A 15,209-nucleotide genomic window follows, 5' to 3' on the forward strand; every position below is an offset into this window, starting at 1 on the left:
AAAAGCTTAATACAGTAAAAGCTTGCCTGCTTGCTCTGAGTTGCTCTAAGGCAGAGCAGGAAGAAGAATCCCTGGTTTCTGAAGTGCTCTCTCAGGATTTAATCCTGGCAGTGAAAGGCATTATGGAGAAGCACAATTGAGATCTGATAGAACGTGGGCTATCTTACTGCTCCTGGAAACACAGCGTGTTTCTCATTAGTGTTTCTCATTAGTGTTCTGAGGACCTTGGTGCAGTGAGACATGGCAGCATGTGAGCTTCTCAGCCTGTGCCTAGTGCTCACATCAGGGAAATGCTTTTCAAAATCAAAGTTGGTCATAAAAGATCACTTTAGATCTGTAAATGTTTCTCTTAGATGAAGACTGAAGATACGCCAATTTGATTGGCTCTTCATCCTTGTATTTTTAAGGTTTTACTTTTAAGGATGTAAAAAGTAGGGTTGCTAAGTGCAGCTTTCTGAAAGGTGGCTGTATTTTTTAAAAGGGTGTAGACAGGAAGCAGTTGATTCTCCTTTGACTCAGTTGACTATTTATTAGCTGGCATATGTAGAACGAAATGGATGATTCAGCTCCTGTTGATAAAATAGCGGAGCTAAAATTTATGGAAATACAATAATAGGGTTTTCTGCTGATTTTCTGTGCTTATGCAGGCACAGAGTCTTACTGATTTATTTTTTGTGTATTTTTCATGTCTATTCTGCTATTTTTGTTTCTGGGGTGTTTTTTGTGTTGTAAATAAGTGATCACATAACCCATTTCCTTCTCTAACTTAATAAATATTGTAGTGAAGATCTTAATGTACCTGCTGATGTCACTCTGATGGTAATATCTGAACCAGCGCATGGTTTTTAACAAGGTGAAGATCATTCCAAGACAGATATGTTGCCAAGCAGAGATGAGAGAAATCCCATCCAGGCTTTTGGAACCTACTTGTTCTCTTACACTTTAATCCCTGACAGGGCAGCTGATCCACTTGATCAGTTTCATTGTAATCTTCAGGATTTTGGTAACAGGCGGTGCCTCTGCCAGGTTTTGCATCTCATCATTCATTTATTTGCCTGAGAACTTAGTGCAGTGTGATCCAGTCACATGCTGGGCTGTCCTCAGCACCTACTGGGAAATACTTGGGGAGAGCTTAAGCAGAACATCATCCTGATAGAGAAATCCATCAATCTTTGTGAGGACTTCTGAGTGTTTTTAAATTACAGAAAATGAACTGAAGACTACTTGAACATTGGCTTACCCAGAAGTGACTTTTAAAAGACAATATTTGGATACTTAATGGGAATTCTCAAGAATTACGTTTCTTAATAGGATTGCAACTTAGTATAAGCATGTTCTTAAAGTGTGGATTAAAAACTTGTTTTGATACCTGAATAAACATGGTTTTAATGTTGACTTCCATTAAAGAGAAACAAGTATATGAATTTAGGTGTGTAAAGTGTTTTCATTTGCTGTATAATGATTCTGTGACACTGGGACACTGTGAACTTCTACAGCTGTGTGCTTCCATTTCTGGCTTCCAGGAGAAAATGTTCTCTGTATAGCTTGGATTGTGAGCTACCCCAAACCTATAGATTTAGCTGATAGATATGAGAGATCACATATCTTATCAAAAGATAATATCCTGATGCTGGGGCATTACTTGGTAATATTACAGGAATATTGTAGTCATACTTCAATTATTAAAGCAAGACTGCAATATTCCTGTCATGGGTATGCTCTGCCCTGTTTAGGTAAACACAGATTCTGGCTTTGCAAGTGCAAATATCACCAAAAACCAGTGGAGGTTCATGATAGAAGAGTTGTGAAGGAAGCAATGAAAAATGACAGTTGAAGTAAGAAAGTATGAAACAACTGTTCAATTACTGTAAGGCTCTGCAGATAGAAGCATCTAGTAATAAATGCTTCGTCATTTCTCTGTTGGTTAATTAATAATATATTCTCCTTCAGTGCTGACTGTTTTGTTTGTCAGTCTGAAGGGAGCTATCTGGTAGTGACAGCAAAATTGCTTGGGTTTGGATAGGGTTACTTTAGGAAGTGACAATTTTCAGTGACATTTTTTGGTAATTGTAGCTAGAAATTTATGCATAAACAGATTTAAGTTTTTACTTACGCTGGTTTGGGTTTTTTTTAACATTCTTTTTAAATGGTAAGCTCAGGAAAGAGAACAGTCAAAAACATCACTGACTAGTTGGATAAAATCGATGATGTTACCTATGAATGTGTTGCTCTTCAGAAGGACTGACTTCACAGAGATAAATTTGAATAAAACCTAGAATAATGGTGTATTGTGATTTCATAAATACAAGTTTGTTGAAAACTTATGTTAATACCAGTAATTTTTATTCTTATAACAAATTAACTTTCCATGCCTGCTTCTTATCAGGAAGTGTAAAAATGCTCTTAAATGGGAATTTCTTTGAGAGGAAGACGGAAGAGAAGACATGTAGTTAGGAAATGTTTGGGTTTGGGTCACTAAAGTACCAAGAGTTATTAATATTTGTGAACTACTTCAAAGATCTCTTAAGACCCTTTTTAAAAAGTGTTATTTTAAGCATTTGGCTTTAGGCATCTGTAAAACTTAAAATATCAGTTCTTTAAGTTTTTTACAAAATTTCTCTGCTATACTATTAAGATGGGTTTTTTTTAATAATGCACATGGCTTCCAGATGCATTTAGAAAGGATTAATGAAGTGACCTGTTACAGTCCAGATTTTTATGTTTAAATATTACATCAGTATGATTCTTTCCTTAAATGTAGGTCATGGGATTAGCATTAGGAAATGTGAGTATTTTGGCAACATGGGATTCTGTTGCCCATGAAGACAGCTGGAGTTAGTGCAGTGATGGTGGCAGGAGACACAGCCCACTTCACATCAGAGCTGTTTATTGCAGTCATGTGTCCTGTCATGATCTTAGCATTGTTGTCTGCTTGTTAGACTGCTATTTTGAGAAAGTGGTAAACTATCCAAAAGGTTGATTTTCAAGTACTTGTTAGAGAGGGAGGGATGACTCCTTGGAAAATCGAGGCATGCAAGCAAGAGCTGATGGATTATTCATGATTAGCATTTTGGTGACTTTCAGTAGGTGTTGTGTTGTGTTACTGTGTGGTAACAACCTCTGGCATACTGAGGAATTTGAGCATTGAAGTTTAACTTTAATGGTGAATTATTCATATTATGTAGCAGTTTTGGAGGAGACAAAAATGCACTGTTCCTCCGAGACAGTGGTTCCAATTTGGGCCTTTGAATGTGAAAGTGCCTTGCAGAATTTGGATTTTGCAAGGTCTTTCAAGGTTTCCAGATTGTTAATATTCTGTTTCTTCCCTTAATTTTCTGAAATGAAAGCTTAATTTTATTTCTTCCTTATTCCCCCCCCCCCCCCGCCCCCCGCCCCAAGAATAGCTGCAATTTATGGTGGATGGGTTTGTTCTGGGCTTTTTCTTATTTTTGTGCAGGTTTGGATTCTGAAGTGCCAAATTGAAGCAGTGAGGCACTTGTGAATTGCCTCAGTGCCTCACTGAAGGCAGTTTGGTGGAAGGCCATGTTGGCTGATTGGAGGCTGTTCCATGTAGGTCTGTTCTGCCTGGTTTTTCCTGTTGTATGTGCTGTTTTGTGTAAATGAGGTTACAGAATGAAGGAATGTGGCCAGAACTTTGTAAGGACCCTAGAATTGACCTTTATTTTTTAGCCAACAATTTTTCTATGTTCTGTTCAGCAAGGAGAATTTTTTTATTCCTGATGTGGTCTTGTAGATCCATCAAGCTGAGTAGAAAAAGTGCACAAGTTTCTTCGGGAGGAAAGCATTTATAATGGAGTCCTTTTACTTGAAACAAAACACACAAAAGCGCTAGAACTCTCAACAACAGTGACTGTAGAAATGGAATCTGTCATTCCGTATTGAGCTATAGGTAATAGTGAAGCACTGATGAAATCAGGTTGTTGAGTTGCAGCTATTTTTAGGTTGTGTAATTATCATTTTACTCACACACTATATTGAAAATGGAAATTTGTGAGCTCTCCAGCCAGCCAATGTGGCTGCTGCAAGATGAGCATTAACACTGATCGACCTGATGCTTGGGTTATGTGTACTTCCTACTAATATATGGAAAAATGTCTACTGAGCACAGCAACTACTTCAGCTGGGAACTTGGCAATTCTTCAGCACAAGAAGCAGCCAATACCTCCCACAGAAACATTCAGCTGTGCTGGCCTTGCACGACACAAGTGCTTTCAGGAAGTTTTTGAAGGAGTTGTACAATCTCCTGTTGTCCCTACCAGGGTGAGCTCTCTGGCAGACCTGTTGGGAAGGTACTGCTTACTTTTCAAAGTTCATGTGTTTGGAAATTACAGATGTGGCAGATGGTTTCTGGAAAGGAGACTTTAAATAAAGGAGGAGTTGTATCCTTCTGCTCCTGCGTATTTAGATTTATGAATTTGTAATTATTATTGTACACTTCTCTAGGTTGTATTTCAAAGCTGCCCTTGGGGGAGGGGACAGCAAAGACTTGGTTTTCTGGACTCCAGCTTTGCATTCCCAAGGAAGTTTTGAGCTGGAATTAACTCTTGGAGGGGCACATGCAGATCCTGAAACATCCTTCCAGCTGTTTGATAGAGCACTTGATAGTTAGGAGCAAGTCATTAAACAGAGGGTGGGGCTGTTTGGGAGTTTTTTGTATACAGAAAAATCTTGAAAGTTTAAATTTGAAACTTAATTACTGTTTCATGGTGGCACATTGGAATTTCACGTGATTTGGCAAGGTGGTGCAATCTCTTGGGCATCTAGCTACTGTTCCGTGATAATAATCAGCTATGTAGACTGCAAGAAATTATTTTAATAAACTAACTTGCAATTGCTGGTTTCACAGCCATTATCTCTGCGTCATAGGTGATACATTATAGTGCTGATGATGTTGGGTACCTGAACAAGAGCATCTGCAGACTCAATTAAGAACTGCCTGGTTCCATCCAGCCATCCCTGCTGGCTCAGGGGTGCTCTTTGCAGGGGTACAGAGCAGCAGAGTAACTTCACTTGAAATTGCTGGTTTATCTTAATAGTAATACTGAAGTTTGCTAGTAGGTTTTTGGAAGGTTTGGAAGGGGGTTTTTGTGTTTGTTTTTTTATTCCCCTCCAGTGAACTTATTTTTGTTTGAATGCCTTGAATAGGACAACCCTGTGTGGTACTCTTGCAGGATGATGTGTTATGCAAGATATTTTTAAGATTCATGTGGTGTAATGGCCATGAAAATCAGTTTTTACTATGTAGTGTTGTTTGAGACCCTTGTTAAACTATGTTGATAAAGCCACTCAAATACCTGTGTATACATTGATTACATCTCCCAGCTTCTTCATGTAATTAAAGCAAGGACAACTGCTGGGAGTTCTGGGCAAACCTCATCCCAGGGTTTGAGCCAGATCCTCAGTATCTTCTCTGATGCCTGGCCCCACATCATTGTGCATGAATTGCTAGTGTGTTTTAAATGCTAGAATGCCTTTGCAGCAGTTCAGATATTAGCCTTGGCATCTAGTCAATGTGTATGTAAAGCAGTCTTGAGAAGGCTGGAATTAACATCCAGAATATTTGGGTTTTAAGTCTCTCCTTGAATCCATAGTCAAAGGAAAAATGTATTTATGTGTTTAATGGATTTGGAGAGGGTACAGTGAGTGTGTTTAATCTGCTTAGGAAGTAGCTTCAGCTTGGAGGGTTGTTCAGATTTTCTATGGTGCTAAGATATTCCAAAATGCTTTCCATACTCTTCCAAGTCGTTTTTCTTCCTTTTCTTCCCTGATTTCCCTAGTCTCTTGAAAAGAGTTGTGGTGTCCTCTGCAGAAATATTCTTCATATGTAGACTTGGAATATGCTGAAGTTGAGATAAGTTTTTAGGCTGGGTTGTCAGCTCAGATTAACTGCTTCAGTATCTGTAAAGAAAAAAGGGATATTGGGCTGGCAGCAGTTAGTGAGGAAAACTTTACCCAGAAATGATGAAGCTTTTGACTTGTGGAGTTACTTTACTCTTTTATAGCAAAAATGGCTGTGCTGGATCTTCACTTGGAGCAGGGGGCTGTGGGCATGTGGGGACACTGGGAACACCAACCCTGTGTGGGGCTGGCTTGCCTCCAGGCACTTTGTTGTGATGATTTAACCGCTTGAACCATGCTCTGAGTGTTCTGTGGAACTTTTTGTTCTCTGCTGTTTTTGAAACCCCAGTTTTTGGTGTTAAGGACCTGCATCTCTGGGCTCAGCAGGGCTGTCTGGGCACTGTGTGGAGCTCCTTACAAGAACTCGTTACTGAGCCACTGCTGTGGTGAACGGAATGAACTGGCCTCTAATTTTCATACTGCTTTTACCAGGCTACATTTTAGCTAAAAATGGAAGCTTGTGGCAATGCAGATCTTTTTTTCATAAGTAGCTTGTCTACTTTTGTCCTTAAATGAGCTCCATCTTCAAGGTAGAATTGAAAATATCTCCTTTGCCAGGACTGCGTTCTGTGAGCATCACAGGGTGCTTTCAACATCCTCAAGTGGAAACTTAACCCTTCGAAAAATAAACTCAACTTTTGTGGAAAAGTTTGCTGTTACGCTTCCTTCCTCTTCTTTCAGGCTGGTTAAAGTGGCTTTCTTTTGTTTGTTTTTGTTTTTCTTTTTTGCAGAAGGCATATGAAATCTGCAACACCTCTCCTGCATTATTGAGCGTGCAGCGCAGGACAATAATGGTGTGTGTTTTGGCCTTTGCTATTGTGTATTCTGTGTGCTGTTAGTGTGCCAGCATAAATTTACTTGTTTGCATTTCAGGTAATTCTTTCGGAATTTCATAAGATTTCATTATCTCTGTAGTGGGGGCAAATTTTTTTCCTGTCAAGACTTCTGAAAATTGACCGGAGTTGCTCTGTTTTCAGAATTTGAAATGGTCATGCCATGTTTTTGTGTCTGGGGGGGTTGGAGTTCAGCCTCTAAGTATGAGTTACTGTTTCATGTCCCAAGTGTGTTGTTCTGGCAGTATGAAACAAAACTGCTTACACTGTGATGGTTTCATAATCACAGTATTAAAATGTTTATCTATAAATGAGCTTGGGTGAGGATGATCCATATCCTAAGTAGCTTAACCTCCATACCAGACACTGAAGTGGTTTGTAAATTCTCCAGCTAGTAGTGAACTGTAAAATCAGAAAGACTCATTTTATGTGAGATTTCAGTTGAAAGTGTGTGGAGTTCTAGGCTGGCTTTCTAATTTAAAATCATTTTGCTTCAGTACCTTCTTGCTTTGTGCTCAGAATAATCTCCCCTGTCCTGATGCAGCAGCTTTGAACACTGAGGGGTCCCCTGGCATCTCCCCCAGCCCTTGTCTTGGTGTGTGACAGAGCCAGATCCAGATGTTTGGGATGTAGAAGTGGTTGTCAGTGTTTCACATCTTGTGGTGAACAAAAATTATGCTTTGTGCTGCCCAGGATAAAAACCGTTGCAGAATTTCTTACATTTTCCCCCTTGCTGCAAAGCCAGTTTGTTAAACTGGTTGTTAAACCAGTGCAGTCCAGACTGCGAGTGTGTGAGTTATTGAATGTATCAATTCTTTTTGTACTTTCTGATATCATTACTGATTTAAAGTTGTAACTCTTCTAGAAGAGCGGTGTGCTCTCACTTGAGCTCATTAGTAGGAGGATTATGTAACTTCTTCTGATAAAATAGGTACCATGATATTTAACTGTGCTTAGAAGGTAAATGTAGCTCAGGGACAGGATTGAGCAGAAATAATTCATTCCACTGTGTTGAAAATGCTGATGTAGGAGGGGAGGGATGGGGCGGACTCACTTTGTAGTACAGTGAAAATTGTATGAGTGAGACTGTATTTTCTTCTAATCCTAAATTCTCTAATATCATGGACTTCTTTGTCACTAGGGCAGGAGAATGATGTGAGGATTGCAAGAATATTTGGGAGAAGGAGGTCAAAATGAGATTCTTGACACAAATCTGTCTTTCGTTTGTGTTACAGTTAATAAAACGGTGCCCGTTTCCTTCATGAAGGCAGGACAGCCAGTCAAGTTAGCTAACAGAAATAGTTTGCACTTTGATAGTAGTTTAATTTCTATTAGATTTATTTAGAAATTGGTGTTCTTTGTGATGATTACATTAATTGTGGCTTTGGTGTCTTTTTTTCCCAGAATTTACATGTTTGACAGCAGAAGTTGGCTTTCTACTGTAGTGAAAGAAAATGTAAGTAGAGAAAAAAGATGGGGGGTTTTTTTCCTACCCTTTGAGAAACATCCTTTTTTTAAAAAGTGGTTAATTCAGATTTTTGGTTGTTAATCTGTGCAAACCTAAAGTACCTGTTTTCTCCTTTAGCGTGTGTTCTTGTGTCAACAGGAAGGATTTTCAAATGGCCAGGAAACCTGCTGAATAATAGATGATAGTGCCTGCCTTCTGTCAGAGAGGGAACAGGCAAAGCAGAAGGAGACCACAGATGAAACTGTTTCATCTCAGTGGGGCAGGGAACTGTAATAAATAAAATGATGAGAGTCGTCATTCTGTCATGAATGAAAAATTACTTCTCCGCCATGTTTAACAAAAGAAGGCCAAATTTCTTTTGAGCAAAGTGGCTCTTGTCAGAATGTCCATTTCAATGTGTCAGTATTATTTAAACGGAACCTGAAAGTTTCAGAGTTTATATTCTGTGTAATTGTAATTATTGCTATCGTTTTTGTAGCAGTAAAATCTTCATTACCTTCCAGAATTTAACTTGAATGTCTGTGAGGAGCATTGCTAATTGGCCAAGTATTTGCTGAGTTAAATCTGATGCTTCCAATTACTGGATATTTACCTGTTTTTCAAAAGCCAGGCAGCAGACTTTATTCCTCTGCCCGTATCTCCCTCTGGATCCAAGGGGACCGTGAATTTTTTCTGCAACTTTAGTTCATATAAGTGGGAGAGAGAATACCTCAAATTTTTTCCACAAGCAATTCTGATCTCACTGCATTTCCCACTAAGTAAAAGAGAAGCAAGAAATCCATCTCTGCTCCTGAAAACAAAAAGAACCCTCAGTTTCTCAAAGCGAGTGTGATGTCAGCTTACTGTAACTAACAGTGAGTTGTGGATAATTCCTTTGTCATTGTGAAAATGTCCAAGCTGCTGTATAAGTTGCTAGTAGGATTTGTGGTATCTGCTAGATTAGCATAGCTTCATTTAATCAGATGACCTGCTCTGGGACTGTCTGCTGGCCATGCTGTGAGCTCCTTGTTAAGCCTGGAAAGTTTGGGCTCTGTATTGGCAAATATTTTGCTTTTTATCCTTGTTGGAGTGATGGGTATTGGCAGGAAAGAGGTTGAGGGAACAAATGTCAGCCTATTTATGGGAGAAAAGGGATTTTGCTAAACCTCTTTAGAAAATTACTGTGCTTGAGTAAAATATGAACAATTTAGCTTTAAACCTCTGTGTTACTAGACTTTGCATCCACAATGGCTTGGTGGGATTATGTTAGGCTTTGGTAGTAGTAATGTCTGCTAAAAATATCTTGTGGCAAGCAAAGTTTGACCAGCAAGGGATAGAAATTCTAAATACTCGACTTAATGACAACTGTTTCAAATGTGGGCTTTTTTCATTTAATCTGTAGAGAATATTCTCAGGACAAAGAAAGGGTGGAAGACTCCATCTTTTTTTTTTAATAGGAACGGTGTAAGGAAATGAAAAAGTTTTTGGTAAGCATTGTTTCATTGCTGTTACTAGCAGAGGAACTTCAGAGAGGAATAATATTTAATAGAGGAGTATATGTTTGGATGGGTTGTATTCAGCTCTCAATCATCAGTTTACAAAGAAGTGTCAGGGTGTTAATGATACTTTGGTTTCAGTAACTGGATTTAATTTGATGAGTAGTTTGAGCTGTGGAAAGGACACTGGAGTTGTTACAATGAAATGAGTCGATTTGAGTTCTTCCTCAGCCTTTGAATTTTTCTGTCACTGTTTTCTGAGCAGTGAGTGAATAATTCTTATTCTTTAAATTAAGAATTAGTTCACTGGGATCCTGAGTATATCTCCATTTGCAGGAAGCACATTGAAGTTCTGTAAAGCTTCTTGCAGTTTAAAAATTAGGGATTTGTTAAACCTCCTGAGAAAATTACTGTGCTTGAGTAAAATATGAACAATTTAGCTTTAAACTTTCTGAGTTACTAGACTTTGCGTCCACAATGGCTTGGTGGGATTATGTTAGGCTTTGGTAGTAGTAATGTCTGCTAAAAATATCTTGTGGCAAGCAAAGCTTGACCAGCTATTGGATGCACAACTGAATGGACATACATAACTCTGTTACACAGGAATATAGCTCATGTTAGAGAGAGTTAGAGGAAAGCAAACCCCGAGCTGTTCCCTTGACATAAACGATGTGATAAATCCTTTTGACACAGCTGAATTTTTGTCGTATGTGAAGTTTTGTTGTATGTGGAAAGTAACAAATCAGGCAGTCAGTTGATTTTTCCTGTGTGGCAAACAGAGGAAGAAAATGACTCTTCCATAGGTACCTTGTCAGAAGAGATGAGAGACTTGGGTCATCTGGAGGAGTGGCAAATAGGGAAGAGCCCTGAAGTACACAGATTGCTATAAGCAAGAGGAGAATTATGCACAAGGTATACTGTCAACAGGATTAGGGGAAATAAGCTTAGACCAGAGACACTTAAGCACTTCAGCCCCTGGAAAGGTGTTGAGGTTGTTGAGGAAAGGAAGCTGACTTCAGGGACATACTCACATATTCCAGAGAAAGTGAGGTAAGCGTGAGCTTGGCTCCCACCTATTTCTGCACAGCTTTGGGGATAATTTGGGAAAAAGGAGTGTGGAACTTGAGTGACTTCTTTTCTTGAGGTTTGCTTGATCTGGAAATGCAATAACTTCTTTCAAAAGTCCAGAAGTAGGATCATCATCCACATAAAGCTTACAGATTCTTTTAGAAACTGTCTTGTAAAATGGGGTTAAATGCCTTTAGAACATGCCAAGAAATAAAAACCTGTTTCATGGTACTCAATTGTGCTTATTTGTGATGAGCAGAGACTGTTCAATATATGATCCATGTCCGTAATATAAATACATCCATGTAAAATTTCCCATGTATCAATAGTGAGAATAGACAAAAGCTTTTTTTCCCCATACATTCTTCTGATCTTATCTGATGTCCTTATTCTTCTGAAGATTTTTTTTTTTTTAAAATACAAGGCTAGTAAGCTCTGATTTACAGTATAGCTAAAAATGACACGAGAGGCTGGAACCCTTTTTTCCTCCTACAGATCTCATATTTCTACCATAAATTCAATTGTCTAAAACTTAGTATGAAAGAAATAGTGGAACAGTCAAGCTGGTTTGCTGTTTGTCCCAAAGCAAATTTTACAGTTTGCATTAGAGAACTCCTGTATTTTAATGTCCTTGGCTGCTGTAGGGTCATCATTTCCTGAGTGAGTGAGTTCGGTTGTGTTGGCAGGAATTAGCACTTCCTGTTGATGTTGAAACAACAAAGACTACAAAGAGAATGTGGAAATGTGATTTAAACAATTCCTATGAATGCTGACAGGCAGTTTAGAGTTTGGAGTTGCTTGGAGTGCATAGGGGCTAAGCTGGAATTCCCAAAGTGGATCTGTCTTCAAGATGGGAACTTAGATGGATACAGGATGGGAAGATGAACTATCTTAATGTGACTTTTTTCTAGGATAAGGGTTCATCTCCTTAGGCCTCTCCCTGTTCCCTGCAGAGAAGCTTTGTTTCATTTAAATGCAAGAGAATTCTCTCATAGTGCACAAATTCTGCAGAAAGAAATGGGTGCTATTTTAAGGAGCGCATCTCTGCTCTGACTGACATTAGATTATTCCTCCTATTGTATTTTTAAATAAAACTGCATGTAAAATCTTCAGTGTAGTTCCTTGTACCTGCAGCTGGAATTCTTGGTGTCCTGAGTCTTTATTGCAGTCCCACCAGTGAGTTGCTGTGACCTTGGGCAGAACATGAAAGTTTTGGAATTTCTTGCTCTGAAGTAGGAATGATACCATCTCTAAATTCTTTGTTTGGAGTGGTCAGTATTTGCTTAGTAGGAAATGGGGTTCTATATTAACTTAGAGAATGGTAGAACTGGATATGGAGAAGCAGAAAGATCTGAAAATTTGCAATTTATTCTTAAATTAACTCTTCTCTGACAAGAGCAGTGCATTAGTGTTTCACCAGGTGTATGAACTGCCCAGGAGCTGCAGACATGCTCAGAATTCGAACAGATGCCCAACCCAGAGTGTTTGTCTGAGATGTAGAATGAACAAAACATCTTGAAAAACAAAACGGCATTTGAAAGAAAAGCAGGATAATGAAACACTCAGGATGGGTTTTGTCTTAGCTGGATTTTGGGCTGAGCTGAACAAGTAGTCTTAAAGGGGCTTAGAGATGACCCTGTAACCAGAAGAGAGAAAGAAGAGACACAGTTTCACAGTGAAGTGAAGGGGCCTTGAAGTTGTGTGAGTGGAGGTTTTGGGAGAGAAGCCAACTAAAATTCCTTTTTCTAAGATACTGTGGGTTTCAGAGAAGAAGAAAAAATGGTAAATGATGCTATGACAAGCTCTGGCATCTGTTCCTAGAGGCTTTCAGTTTGGAATAACTGCTATGGAGAGAGCTTCAGCTCAAGTTAGGTTATGGGGGATAGAAATATTTAGGGAATATTGAAGCTGAAACTATTTTGAAGCTCCTCTTAACAGTGATGTTTGTTCTACTGCTCTATTTACCTTGACAGTATGTTCTGTGTTATTGTAACGGCATAAAAATTGGGAAGTTATCCTCGTCCTTCTCCTTGGGGAGGGCTTTAAGAGGAAAACATACCCCCACATGCTTGCAAAGATAAATAAGCTGATTAAATCTTAATAGAATAATATGTAAAACTGCTAGTAAAGCATTTCCTTTATTTAATAGTAACGGGTCAATTCTGGCTAATAAAATGTTCTGAAATTGCACTATCACACACTCGTGTTAATTTATAAGCAGGTGTTCTGTGTAGTATTTGAAATTGGAACCAATTATCTTGTTCTGCAATAAAAGATAACATTCATCAGCATGTTTCTTCAGCATCCTCCATTGCTATCAAGCTGCAGAGATTTTAAAACAAAAAGTTTAGAAACAGCTGATTTGGAGATGTGGAATGCTGGAGGAAATGCCAACATACTCTTTCTGGAGCAGAGACTTTTAAAGATAAGTTTTACATATAATAGGAAGTATCCATATGATTGTGATATTGGGAAACAGCCCAATAGTTGAGCAGCTCTATAGGCAAAAGTTGAGATTGTTTCAGTGGTTGTGATGTTTCATAGAGCCTGTGTCTTGCTGGCTCTATACAATAGATGTAATTTGGTGCCTATGGGTATTGGAAAAACAGGCTTAGAGGGGAAAAGTGTCTCATGGCTGTGGCTTCTCAAACTCCTGCCCTCAACCCAGCAAAAAATCCCTGGTTTTACTCCGGCAACATGTTCATGTTACAATCTGCTCTGGGATCTCAGACATTTCAGTAGTTATCAAATAAAACCCTGAACATTGTGAGTGATCTCCTTTTTTCTAGATAGCAGAACAGTGATGTTGTAGACAGTTCTTGCAGCATTTTGCGTGTGCTTGTGTCAGTGTAAATCCTTTTTCTTTGCTGGGAAGATTCCTTACTCTGGTCTGAAGAGCTGCAGGGAAGTTCTTACTTCCACATCTAAAATTGGTGTTACCTGCTTACTCACTTTCAGGCAACTTTTTAATTTACACAAAAATGAATCAGAAACACTGTCATGAAAAGTAAAAAAGGAAGAGGCCTGGAGGAGAGAAGTCCAAATTCTGTTTTATTTCTTACGGCTGGAAGCAAAGCACATCCATTTGTGACAATATCTTATGCTGAGAAGATTTCATACACACATTTTCACCTGTATTCTATGTTTATAAATCAATTTCCCATTTTTTTCAAGTTTGAAGTGTTTGAAAGGACTTGTAATTTCAAACTCTGACTTCTCCTAATTCTCCTGATTCTGATCTGTCTTTCAGATTTCTGGTTGTTTCAGAGGTGGCAGTGGAACACACCTTTAGCACAGGAAAATGAGTGAGCTTGACCAGTTACGCCAGGAGGCTGAGCAACTGAAAAACCAAATCAGAGTATGTATTGTGCCTCAGCAAAAATATTTGTGTCTTGAGGAGGACAGAAATGATGCCTCATTTAGTTTCCCCAATGTCAGAGTTAATGTAGAAAGGGCAAGCACATGTGACTGCTTTGGAAAATGACTTTTTGGTCTTTTATATTGCTTAGAAAATAAGTTACAGAAGCAGTGCACAAAATTGCTGATCAAAATTAATGTTTCTTCAAGTTTGTCTGAGCTAGAGCATAACTAAAGTTTAAAAGAACTGCTTAAAATAAGGTCAGTGATAAAGTTTGTCAGAGCTTTTTCCAGTAAGTTCTTAAAAACCTCTGAGGTTTAACCACAGCCTCTCTGGACAAGCACTTCCACTGCTTGAGTGTCTTTGGGGTGAAAGTCATGTTGCCTTTCTCCCAAAAGAAGAAGAAATTTCAAAGTTAAATGCATAATGTGTGTTGACAGCAGGCAGTGCAATGCTGCTGTTAGGATGGGTCCTCTCAGGGTGACAAGCAGAAATGTTTTCTGAACCTTGGGTTCAGGGGACTTAATCAACTTGACAAAACAGAGAAAGAAACATACAGAACACCATCCAATCTCTGTATAATCTCCTTTTGCAGGATGCTAGAAAAGCATGTGCAGATGCCACCCTGGCTCAGGTAAGAATTTCAGAGTTTAACAGGAATTAAGAAAATTTGTCTCCTTTATAAAAAGAAAATGCTGTGAATGCCAGTGAATCTGGTGTTGCCTCCTGTAGCAATTTTTTTAATTTTGCCGTTGGGTGTTTTCTTCTATAAATTAGTACATGTTTGTCCAGTTCCTGAGAGCATTGTCCTTGAGCAATGATTTCTTTGAGTGACTCAGGGCACATTTTTGCTGCATAATGGAAAATAATGCTCTGCCCTGAAGCTGGGAGCAATACTGTTGTTACCCTGATAATCGGAGCCATAAGGCCTGCTGAGGTTAAACTGCTTCAATGTCTGTCACATTTATCTGTGCAGGAGGAGACCCAGATCAAAGGTCTGAAATCCTAGAAATCTAAGAAGATATGACCTAAGCAAAACAATTTCTGGGAGTGTTCATAAATGCAATAGGCTGCTTGTGTCATGTGAT

At 38.8% G+C, this 15,209-nt stretch overlaps 1 protein-coding gene across 50 annotated transcripts in view; it reads left to right on the top strand.

The window, feature by feature from the left end:
- GNB1 (G protein subunit beta 1) overlaps positions 1-15,209 on the top strand; it is a 35,226-nt gene that overhangs the window by 10,571 nt on the left and 9,446 nt on the right. For 12 of the 50 annotated variants that reach the window (XM_086860115.1, XM_086860132.1, XM_086860123.1 and 9 more), the window contains exons 2-4: positions 8,157-8,208; positions 14,014-14,121; positions 14,717-14,755. In XM_086860115.1, the coding sequence (XP_086716241.1) occupies positions 14,065-14,121; positions 14,717-14,755 (96 nt within the window). In that variant the 5' untranslated portion in view covers positions 8,157-8,208; positions 14,014-14,064. Of the gene's footprint in view, positions 1-6,650; positions 6,793-8,156; positions 8,209-14,013; positions 14,122-14,716; positions 14,756-15,209 lie in introns of all 50 variants that reach the window. The other 38 variants (XM_086860136.1, XM_086860147.1, XM_086860139.1 and 35 more) reach the window with 5 other exon arrangements.

This window comes from Cyanistes caeruleus, chromosome 22 (genome assembly GCF_971803275.1).
Source record: "Cyanistes caeruleus chromosome 22, bCyaCae1.hap1.1, whole genome shotgun sequence".
In the NCBI taxonomy this organism is placed as follows: Eukaryota; Metazoa; Chordata; class Aves; order Passeriformes; family Paridae; genus Cyanistes; species Cyanistes caeruleus.